The sequence below is a fragment of the Mustela nigripes genome, chromosome 15 (genome assembly GCF_022355385.1).
Source record: "Mustela nigripes isolate SB6536 chromosome 15, MUSNIG.SB6536, whole genome shotgun sequence".
Classification (NCBI taxonomy): domain Eukaryota; kingdom Metazoa; phylum Chordata; class Mammalia; order Carnivora; family Mustelidae; genus Mustela; species Mustela nigripes.
In genome coordinates, this window is record NC_081571.1 from 4,375,780 (window position 1) to 4,388,145 (window position 12,366).

At 35.4% G+C, this 12,366-nt stretch overlaps 1 protein-coding gene across 2 annotated transcripts in view; it reads left to right on the forward strand.

Annotated features, from left to right (window-relative positions):
- The window catches only part of SGCG (sarcoglycan gamma), a 148,633-nt gene that overhangs the window by 123,963 nt on the left and 12,304 nt on the right, over positions 1-12,366 (forward strand). For both annotated transcript variants that reach the window (XM_059378288.1, XM_059378289.1), the window contains exon 6: positions 3,929-4,001. In XM_059378288.1, the coding sequence (XP_059234271.1) occupies positions 3,929-4,001 (73 nt within the window). The remainder of the gene's footprint in view (positions 1-3,928; positions 4,002-12,366) is intronic.

The following is a 12,366-nucleotide window of genomic DNA, read 5'->3' on the forward strand; positions in this document are numbered from 1 at the left end:
GAAGAGTTGTTTTTAAATCATTTTTATGGGGGGGATTAAATAATATAACAAACTCACTTTGAAACTGACTAAGGCCTTTAAGCAGTCTCACTTTTCCCCCTAAAAATAGAATTGGTCACCAAGTGACCAAAGTTAGTATGCCCCTTTTGTTAACTGCAATTGTAGAACATATTATTGAAGTAACATCAAAATTTCATCTTGAAAAAAATTTTTATACCATTACCAGAACTGACTTCTGGCAAAAAGTATACTTTAATTCCTTGGCAGGGATTTGCTAGGCTGGGTTCATTTCCCAAACTTTTATTAATAAAAACATGGTCCTGTAATGGTATCTAGTTTCCCTTGAGGAAAACAAGATTTAATGATAAGCCAGTCTATTTATTTGCACCTGTGCAGCTAAGCAGGCTTACATGAGGTCAGAAGTGATGGAGTAGAAATGGTTGAATCACTCACAAAGCCACTGACAAAAGAGGATCTGGAGAAAAAGATTTCAACAGCTGAAAAAGTGAACATAAACAAAGATAATAAATCCAGGTCCCTTAAAAAGATACTTGACAGATTATCTAGAAGATGCTAAGAGATCACCATATCCTTTAAGAACATATCTCCAAGCACTTTGTAATGAAGCTCTATGAACAGTTGATGACCTGGCCAATTGGTTAAAAATCTTCAGGTGAAAGGAACAAAAGACCAAATTAAATCTGGTTTAAATGATAAGAATATATATTATCTTACATGAAAAGTCTGGAGTCAGGGTAGCTTCAGTTTGATTAATTCAATAGTCCAGTAATACTCTAGCTTTGCTTCTCTTAAGTGTGTTGACATTACCCTTTTAATTGTGGTGGTTCCAATGATCCTAAGCATCACTTCCTTGTGGGATGATGTCAGTAAACCTATAAGAGGAGCTGCTGAATGGCCTCTTTATATTATCCTCTGAACCTAAATTCTCCTCATATTAAACAGTTTACATTTCTCTTGAAAGAGAGGTGTGGTTGGAATTTTTTTTAACCCAGTCTAATAGACTTTGGTTTTTAATAAGGAGTTTAAAACATTAACATTCATTTTGATAGCTGTCCTATTTGAGTTTATCTATGCCTATTATTTCATTATTTTTTATGTTTAAATTATATTTAAGTCTGAAACAAAGCCTGGTATAAGAGGAGACACAGAAAAACAAGTTTTTGCATATACTTGTTGGCCATTATAAGGATTTAGGATTTGTTTTAAATGCAATGGAAGAGTGAAATCATATGATGATATGTGGAACATAAAGAATAGCATGGAAGACGTTAGGAGAAGGAAGGGAAAATGAGGGGAGGAATCAGGGGGAGACAAACCATGAACTATGAACTATGGGAAACAAACTGAGGGTTTTAGAGGGGAGAAGGTGGAGGGATGAGTGAGCCCAGTGATGGGTATTAAGGAGGGCACCTACTGCATGGAGAACTGCCTGTTTTAGGCAAATAATGAGTCATGGAACACTACATCAAAAACTAATGATGGAGGCACCTGAGTTGCTCAGTGGGTTAAAGCCTCTGCCTTCAGCTCAGGTCATGATCCCAGGGTTCTGGGATCGAGCCCCACTTTGGGCTTTCTGCTCAGCAGGGAGCCTGCTTCCCTTCCCCTCTCTGCCTGCCTTTCTGCCTACTTGTGATCTCGTCTGTCAAATGAATAAATAAAATATTTAAAAAAAACTAATGGTGTACTGTATGGTAAGTAACGTAACATAAGAAAATTTTTAAAATGCAATGGAAGAGTTGTTTCAAACAGGGTACTCTGATTTGCTGTACATTTTAAGATCAATATAATCATTATAAGGGAGAATAGATTGCTTGGAGGAAAGAGAGGAAACAGTAAGACCAGTTAGGAGGATGTCAACTGTAAAGACAGTATCTATCCCCTGGTGACCTGGACTAAGTAACAGTGGTCACTGAAGGGAGATAATGATTCCAAATTAAGAACTGACATATAAACTCTTGCCAGTAGATCAAATGGGTGGCAGGAATTGAGAGAGGGGATCATCTTTGATGATCCAAAGATCCAAAGATCCAAAATCTTTCCAAAGATAGAAAGATTATATTTGTTTCTGGATGATGACATTATTCTTTGGGTAATGGAGAAGACAGAAGAGGAGAACACATTTGCAAGGCAAAGAGAATAGATGGTTAATTTTTTAGATGCAGAGTTGCAAGGTATCTATGAAACAGCCAAGTGCATATATTAGAGTCAGCCCTAGGATATGTGAGCTCTTTGTTGCACAGAGTTGAGGTCTTGACGAGAGATATAAATGGGAACATCATCAACCAACTGAGCTCTGAGAGATGCCAGTATTCGAGGCCAACTAGGGAAAAGATGGGTAACCACTCAAGGAAAGTGTGAAACAGATAATGCGGTGAGAGGAATGCCACAGGAGCCATTTTCTTGATACCAAGAGAGACTGTGTTCCCAGAATCTGGTTTCCAGGAAAGATGAGAACAGAAACTGTCATTGAATGTGTCATCATGGAGGTCATGATTATCTTAAGAGCATCTTCTTTGGAGTATTGAGGCAAAAGGCAGTTTGCAGTTGTGGAGGAATGGAATGGATTGAAAGCAGTAGAGATGTTATGTGAAGGTTTGACTGTGAGGTCGGGCAATGGAAATCTCTTGTTTTTGTACCACTTGAAAAACTCATTTCAGTCCATAAGTACTCAATATATGTGTGGAATCAATCTTACTAGTTATCAATATAGACATAAAAATCTAACAGATGTTTGGGTATATATTATGTGCTGTTCGAACAGAGGTATTCATGCCGAACTCTACTTCTATAATTAAAAGACCTATGGGAAGGGAAGAATAGAGCAGCCTACAGCAATTTCCCCTTCAGTGTTGGATTCTGTCCGTGAAGTCTTCACTGCCATTTCAACTCATTTTGTACCGTGGTCTTCCTAGATCTTCACATGAGTATCCATTCATCATAAAGTATTCTAGGATTCAGAAGAGAAAGAAGGATGGTATTATCCAAATACTACTGATATTTTATAGCGGAAATGACCAGACCATTTACTATGTCTAATCATGGTGATACATTCTTTAAAAAAAATAAGTTAACATTGTAATACTGGGATTTTCTATTACTATGCTTTCCTTATACAAATAATATTTATACAGGATCATATTATACTGTTATTTAAATGCATTATTTATATAATGATATTTTATTGTGGAACTTTTTTCCCCGGTCTATAATTTAGGTTATATGACCCCAAACTGCATGTTCTATTTTCCACAAGAAACAGATGTTGCACCAGTTATACATTTTTATATAATCAGAGCTGGGAATATTAAATATGAATGCATATGCAAGGGAAATACAGTCACATTGAAAATGATTTATTAAAAGTCATTTTATGAAACCATTTATGAAGTATCTATTTTTATATATGCAGATAGGTTCTGAGGAATATTTACTTTGAGACCAAATAATAATAATAGAAGTACTATCAGATAATTTGAAGGTTGACAATTTCAATGATAGAGAAATTGCTGCTCTTATTTAATGGTAATATGTTTCTGTTTATAGGCTTTATGCCTTTGTACTTATGTGCATTACCATGATTACATCATATTCATCATATACATATTACATTATGACATCACTAACTGGTTATGTTAAGTAATTGTTATACATTTAAAAACTAGTTACAAAATTATAGTTCCTTGTAAAAGAGTGCCACCGACACTCTTAGAATAATCTGTTTATCGGAAGAGTTTAAAAATCCTATACATTAGTTGCTATACATCAATTATATTTTCTGCTCACATCTGTACAAATTCAGCAACAAGATAAAAATCTGCTTGTGCTTTAATATAGAGACTAAATGTTTAATTAGTTTGATGTCATTTGTTTTATCATTGTAAAATGTTGCATCTCTGGCTTTGTTTAGGGCCTGAGGGTGCTCTTTTTGAACATTCAGTGGAGACCCCCCTCGTAAGAGCTGACCCATTTCAGGACCTGAGGTAAGAATTTTGTTCAAATATAAACTCTCTTATGGAAGATACCTGGATATGTACTGGAATAATATTTTAGCAGTCATTACCAGATCATATCTTATTGCACTAATTGTCTTTATCCTCATGATGTTCCACTTATTAAATAGTCATTAACTTACTAAAATCCAAAGGAAGTAACAAGTGCCACTCTATGTTTAATCCACCCAAAACAGAAAACTTACCATCTTAACTACTTCTTAGTATACAGTTCAAAAGTTTTAAGTACATTCCCAATGTTGTACAACCATCACTACCATCCACCTACAGAATTCTTTTCATTTTGCAAAACTAATACTCTGGCCAGTAAACGACTCCCCATTCTCACTCTACCAACCCCTGGAAACCACCATTCTACTTTCTGTCTCCACAATTTGACAACTCGAGGCACGTCCTAAAAGTGAAATCATACAGTATTTGTATTTCACTTAGCATGATATCCTCAACCTTTGTTTTATATTTACATAATGTCAGAATATACAAAATCACCTAGTACCAGATTATAAATGTATTCTTTGTAAGAGTCTCCATGTTCTTATGTGTACTTCAGTTTATCAATGCACTACGGAATGAATGACATTTATTGCTATAACTGTTTATTCCAATATTATATTTGTATTTTCTAACAAAATCAAATACTATTTTTTTAAAACAAGAGTCTAAAGTCTAAGGTGTTGTTTAAGATTATATTCAGTGTTTGAACTTGAAATATATGCAGAACAATTAATATCTTTTTTTTTCTTTTTTTTTATTAATTTTTTATTTTTTATAAACATATATTTTTATCCCCAGGGGTACAGGTCTGTGAATTCCTCAGAATTAAAAATAGAACTTCCCTATGACCCTGCCATTGCACTCCTGGGTATTTATCCCAAAGATACAGATGTAGTGAAAAGAGGGGCCATCTGTACCCCAATGTTTATAGCAGCAATGGCCACGGTCGCCAAACTGTGGAAAGAACCAAGATGCCCTTCAACGTACGAATGGATAAGGAAAATGTGGTCCATATACACTATGGAGTATTGTGCCTCCATCAGAAAGGATGAATACCCAACTTTTGTAGCAACATGGACGGGACTGGAAGAGATTATGCTGAGTGAAATAAGTCAAGCAGAGAGAGTCAATTATCATAAGGTTTCACTTATTTGTGGAGCATAACAAATAGCATGGAAGACATGGGGAGTTAGAGAGGAGAAGGGAGTTGGGGGAAATTGGAAGGGGAGGTGAATCATGAGAGACTATGGACTCTGAAAAACAATCTGAGGGGTTTGAAGGGGCGGTGGGGTGGGAGCTTGGGGTACCAGGTGGTGGGTATTATAGAGAGCACAGATTGCATGGAGCACTGGGTGTGGTGAAAAAATAATGAATATTGTTATGCTGAAAATAAGTTAATTAATATTTTTTTAAAAGTAGCCAACATTATTAAATAGATAGATGATAGATACAGAAAGAAGAAAGGAAGAAACCAACAGATGATTCAAATTCAGATCTGACTCCAAAGTCCATGTTCGTTGGGTATATTCTCTTCTAAGTGGTCCCTTGAGTGATTTATTCTTTCCATTTACAACCAGACTCCTCTAAATGATTGTATTATGTTCATATTTTCTTCTATAAATTCTTACCATAAACTGTCTTTCACTTTATATTTCTGAGTCCAGTACTATTACTATTCCTGGCCTGAATAAAGTGAGAGTGATTCTAGAATATCCTGAAAACAATGAATATGGGTTTTGTAGGGTCTAGATCATTTTGCATTTATAAATATATCTCTGAAATATACATCTTTATATAACATAAGTTTAAATTTTGATATGTGCTCAAATGATAGTCATAGAAGGATGACAATTATTTTCTTTAAGAAGAAAGGTAATTAATATGTATTTAAACTATATTTACATTTCTTACAGCAAAATCATTCACAAGGAAAGTAGGAAGTCTGATATGCTGCCTCCATTCTGACATGCTACTTTTCATTCATACGTGATATATTTCATTCATATATGATATAATTCATTCTTTTTTAAAAATTCAGCAAAAATATACTAAACATGTTTATGTACCAGAACAGTTGCTATTTCTACAGAAATAAAATGCCTGGATATAATGCTTTAATAATTTTAAAGTCTGTTAGGAATCATGCAAACAAGTTAGAACAATACAATTCTTTGTTCTGATGAAAGTCCAAAATATAGTGAGGGCATAAGCGAAAAAGCATAAAATCTTCCCAGGGTAATCTGAGATGATGTCATAGAGAAGGAAGCATTTGAATTGAAACTTAAGGAAATCAGTAGACATTAATATCACAGTATAAACTGTAAATCCTCTGTACCCAATGGGGATGTGGTGGCAATTAAGTTATTATTTGTAAATTTCTCAAAAGGATGCCTAGCACATAGTAAGTAATATAGGTGTGACTTCATTAGATAAATAAAGCGAAAGAACATGGGAACATTTACTCCTGTTTCAAACATTTGTAAATACTAGTTTCCTTATGAGTGAATGAATGAATGAATGAATGAGCAAATAAATATTTATAAATATATATTATATACTTATAAATATTGCTCAAATACCTATAAATACATCTCAGACAAGCTTATTCTTAGGTCCCAGTAACAAAGAAGAAATTCATTGTCAGAGCAAAGTAAAAGCTAAAGCCAAGATATATAAAATATCAGGAGGTCATAGAGCTTAAGGGCTAGGAATTTAGGTTTCATTTATTTTTTAATTTCTTTTCAGTGTACCAGAATTCATATCTTATGCACCACACTCAGTGCTCCATGCAATACGTGCCCTCCATAATACCCACCACCAGGCTCACCCAACCTCCCACCCCCTGCTCCTTCAAAACCCTCAGATTGTTTTTCAGAGTCTATAGTCTCTCGTGGTTCGTCTCCCCCTCCAATTTCCCCCAACTCCCTTCTCCTCTCCATCTCCCCAAGTCCTCTGTGTTATTTCTTATGTTCCACAAATAAGTGAAACCATATGATAATTAACTCTCTCTGCTTGACTTATTTCATTCCGCGTAATCTCTTCCAGTCCCGTCTATGTTGATAGAAAAGTTGGGGATTCATCCTTTCTGATGGAGGCATAATACTCCATAGTGTATATGGACCATATCTTCCTTATCCATTTGTCCACTGAAGGGCATCCTGATTCTTTCCACAGTTTGGCGATCATGGCCATTGCTGCTATGAACACTGGGGTACTGATGGCCCTTCTTTTCACTACATCTGTATCTTTGGGGTAAATACCCAGTAGTGCAATTGCAGGGTCATACAGAAGCTTTATTTTTAATTTCTTAAGGAATCTCCGCACTGTTCTCCAAAGAGGCTGCACCAACTTGCATTCCCACCAACAGTGTAAGAGGGTTCCCCTTTGAATTTCCCAAAAATTCATTCACTTTTGTTTCCCCTTTGAATTTCCCAAAAATTCATTCACTTTTGAGACATCTCTTGAAAGAAGCCGCTGTGGCTGATATCGAAGAGGTTACTACCTATGTTCTCCTCTATGATTCTGATGGATTCCTGTCTCACGTTGAGGTCTTTTATCCATTTCAAGTTTATCTTTGTGTACGGTGTAAGAGAATGGTCGAGTTTTGTTCTTCTTCATATAGCTGTTCAATTTTCCCAGCATGATTTATTGAAGAGAATGTCTTTTTCCACTGTATTTTTTTTTTCCTGCTTTGTCAAAGATTATTTGACCATAGAGTTGAAGGTCCATACCTGGGCTCTCTACTATGTTCCACAGGTCTATGTGTCTGTTTTTATGCCAGTACCGTGCTGTCTTGGTGATCACAGCTTTGTAGTAAAGCTTGAAATCAGGCAACATGATACCCCCTGCTTTGTTTTTCTTTTTCAACATTTCCTTAGCAATTCAGGGTCTCTTCTGATTCCATACAAATTTTAGGATGGTTTGCTCCAACTCTTTGAAAACTGCTGGTGGAATTTTGATCAGAATGGCATTGAAGGTATAGATTGCTCTAGGCAGTATAGACATTTTAACAATGTTTATTTTTTAATAGATTATAGGACTGTGATACCAAGGCATTGCTGTGTGTGTGTGTGTGTGTGTGTGTGTGTGTGTCAGAGAGAGAGAGCACATGAAATGCCCAGACTGAGATACCTTGTAAACCCTGGTCCCCTGAAAGATGTTTGAAACAATTTGCCTAGTAGTCTAAAGACGCTTGGTCTTGGTCCATGGGTTGAGTTACCCACAAGAAACTATGAATGATAGGCCTTTGCTTTGGCTAAGATCAGAGGACTAAACCCATACTACCTCATTGTATAAGAGCTCAAATCTAGAAAATTAATGTTAACTACATTAAAGCCAAGCTATAGTGAAGAAATTATCCCATTACCCATAACATAAAAACACCTATGGTAAAAATCCCTTGCTGAAAATGAGTTTACTGTAATAATAATAATAATATAATAATGAAAAGACAAAAAGTCAGCAGCCACTACAAGTTATCCCCTAAAACTCTAAGTAGTCGAACAAAGTAAGAGATTTTAAAACAAACATGAATAAAATGCTCAAAGAGGACAAAAAAACTGAATATAAAGATAAGGCAAAGTCAAAATAGTATGAAAATGGCAGATTTGGAAAAGAACAAAATTCAGATTCTAGAAATGAGAGATCAAGTAATGAAAATAAAATCAGTGGCAATGAGTACTTGGTTTGTTTGTTTGTTTGTTTTTAAGATTTTATTTATTCATTTGAAACAGAGAGCTACTGAAAGGGAGAGCAGGGGGAGGGGCAGAGGGAGAAGCAGACACCTGCTGAGCTGCTGGGAGCCAGAACATAGGGCTCCATCCCAGGACCCCAGGGTCATGACCTGAGCCAAAGGAAGTGGCTTAACCGACTGAGCCATCCAGGTGCCCACAGTCCTTTCTTTCCCATACCATTCTGCAATAAAAGGAATCAGGATTCTTAAGAGCAGTGGCAAATTCTAGGACCGGGGCAGTGAATGTAGAGGATAAATTTGGAGCATTTTGCAGCACCAGTGAATGAGATGTGCTCAAAAATCAAAACAGCAAGAGTACATCAAAAGGACAAGGGGCCAAATGAAAGAGTTCCCAGTCCAAAAGCTTTCAGTCAAAGCTGGACAATTTAAGCAAAATAAATTTTAACATATTGGATCATAACGCAAAGCAGGTGGGAATCAACTCTCCATGACTTTTAGATTCCATCAAATACACTGTAAAGTGATGAGTCTTCTTTCAAAATGAGTGTTTCTAATGTGACAGAAATGGTATCTTTTGCAAATACTTAAATTTATGTAAAACACAGTGTGAACCTAAAAATGGGTAATGGGCACCTAGTTTTTCAGACTTCTTTCAGACAGCCATGAAGAGCACTGCTCTGGGTTGGCTCTTCTACCAAGTTTCACAGAGTGTTGGTTTCTGATGTGAACATACTGAACTTTGCCAAACCTGGCCAGCATACCTCCAGGTGCTTTGTGCTGATTTATAATTCCGTGAGCAGTGTGAGTCTCTTTTCTCACCTTTTTCCAGCATTTCAGTGTCAGGCTTTATGAACTTTTTCATGCTGATGAGTGTTATCATGTGTTATTTTACATTTCATTTCCCTGGTGACTAGGGTGGTTAAGCATCTTTCATATTTCTGTTCTGTTATTAAGGCTCCTGCTTCTGGAATTTACTCCATCTGCTCTGCTGCTTTAGTTACTTTGTAAAGCAGATTTATAGGGATTAAAATGTATATATATTCTGAATATTAGCATTTTTCCTATTAACACTTTCTACTAATTTTTAATGTTTATATACTCAAAATTATTCTTTTTTTTTTATTAAATCTGGATTTTAAACCATAGTTTGAAACTTTCCTTACAGAAAGAGGAAGTTGTCAGCCCCATTATTGGTCTGGCTTTCCCTTTTACATCAAGATAGATTGTAGAAGGCACCTTAAATAGGGACTCAGTCGGTTAAGCGTCTCCCTTCAGCTCAGGTCATGATCCCATGGTGTTAGGATCCAGTCCCACATTGGGCTCCCTGCTCAGCAAGGAGCCTGCTTCTCCCTCTGCATTCCTCTCTCTCTGTCTCTCATGAATAAATAAATAAAATCTTAAAAAAAAAAAAAGATAATTGTAGATCCCTGATACATTTAGAGGTTATTCTTGTGTGAGGTATAAGGTGTAAGGTCTGCATCTAATTTTATCTTTTCCAGTCGGCCAAACAGAGGTTCCAACAATTAGATTATTAACTAGAAATTCTACCTTTGCTGCTACAATTTGAAGTACAACCTTTATCATGTATTAAATTTCCGTATCCACATGGGTCTGTTTGTATGTTTTCTGCCCTATTTGCTAGACTTTCTATTCAGGTCCCAGTACCAACCTTGTTAAACAGGATTTAGAAGATATTTTAAGGTCAAATAGGATTATTCTCTCTCTTTGTCTCTCTCTCTCTCTCACACACACACACACACACACACATCCACGTACCCTTGTACTGACTTTTTCAACATCTCTCTGTCAGTTCTTGTTTATTTTTCCATATGAACTTGAGTGTTAACTTGTTTAGTTCAAGAAAAAGCATATTCTTTTATTAGGATTATGTTTAATTCATAAATTAGGGAAAACTGACATCATTTATCCAAAAACATAGGGTGTTTTTCTATTCATTAAAGTCTATTTTTGTCCTTTCAGGAGAACTTAAAAGTTTTCTGACATATTTCTAGTTAAGTTTAACAAGAATAAGTTTAATGAGTTTACATAATTCATGTTAAGTTTATCCCTAAGCGTCTCTGCTTATCTTTGTTTCAATTATAAATGAGGTTTTATCCTATCTACCGTCATAATCCTCTGACAAAGTATTGTTTTGGATATGAAAGCCACTGATTGTTGTGTATTAATTTTATTTAAAGAACCTTACTGAACTTTTTATTCTTTGAGTCCATTTTATGTTGGCGCCTTGGGATTTTTTAGGTACGCAGTCCTAGCATCTGCAATATACTTTTACACCTTCTTTTCCAACTCTGTGTCTCCAACTGATTTATCTCACCCCCTGTCCCAGTATCAGTAGAGCAGTTGAGAAACAAGTGGAGGTAGTATGCATCCTGGCTTTTTCCCAGCCTGAAGGGAAATGCAATTGGTGTTCCTCTATTAAGTAAGATGATGTGAATGTATATTTTATTAAAAAAAACAAATAAATAAATATCAGTTTCTATTTTGTATTGAATGGCTGTTAAATTTTCTCAAAGGTTCATTAGCATTTATGATGATATTTATATTTATATATCCTTTAGGTGTATTAATACAGTGTATTATGTTAATGGATTTTCTAATACTGGAACAATTTTGCACTCATTGAGTGAATTTTCCTTGGTCACAGTATGTTCTTTCCTTACAATGATGTTCAATTCTACCTGGTAATATTTTATTTAGAATCTTCATACTTCTATACATAAATGATATTGGTCTGCAGCTTTCCTTTTGGTGTGCTGTTTTTTTGTAAAGTTTAGGTAATGATGTTATTCATGCTTCAGTGAATAGGAAGATTAGGAGGATTTCCTAAATTAGGAGGATTTCCTTCATTATCAATGTTCTGGAATAATTTTTGGACAGTTGGATGCTCTGATCTCTAAAGGTTTCATGGAATTCTCTGTGAAATCATATGGGTCTGAGGAATTTTTAAAAAATAATTCCTTAAGAGTGTAATTCTTCTTTTATGGAAATTTGTCTTTTTAAACCTGTACGTTTAATAAGGGTCAATTTTGACCACCTGTATTTCTCTAGGAAATTAATAATTTTATCTAGTTGTGTAACGGTCTGAAAGTGGTATCTTGGGAATTTAATTCCTTCTGTTTTAGTGTTTTTTTAAAACAATTCATTGATTAAAAAAATCAGTGTCTACAAATGCATAATTAACGAATGAATTATTGATTGATCTCAGCTTGCATAAACACATTTCTTGCCCCAAATGTTTATTTTTCATTTATCACAGGTTACCGTCTTGAATATACTTAAACAAGGAAAACAATTTGTGCCTCATGGTAACTGACAGTTTATGGTATGGCTGGTTTTCCTTAATTCTTGCAGTTCAAAAAAAAAAAAAGGAAAAATCATAAAATATCAAAGCAAAACAGTACATTTAGTCAATTCACCAAGCAAAAGCATTTGGAAGCATTGAAAGTTTCATCCACTAACAAAAACTAAAAGGGCTGCCTTGGCTGTCTGCATCAACAGAGTGTGCAGCTGTTGATCTCAAGGTTGTAAATTCAATCCCCACATTGGGTGTAGAGATTACTTTAAAAATAAAATCTAGGAGGAGTCAAGATGGCGGAGAAGTAGCAAGCTGAGACTGCTTCAGCTAGC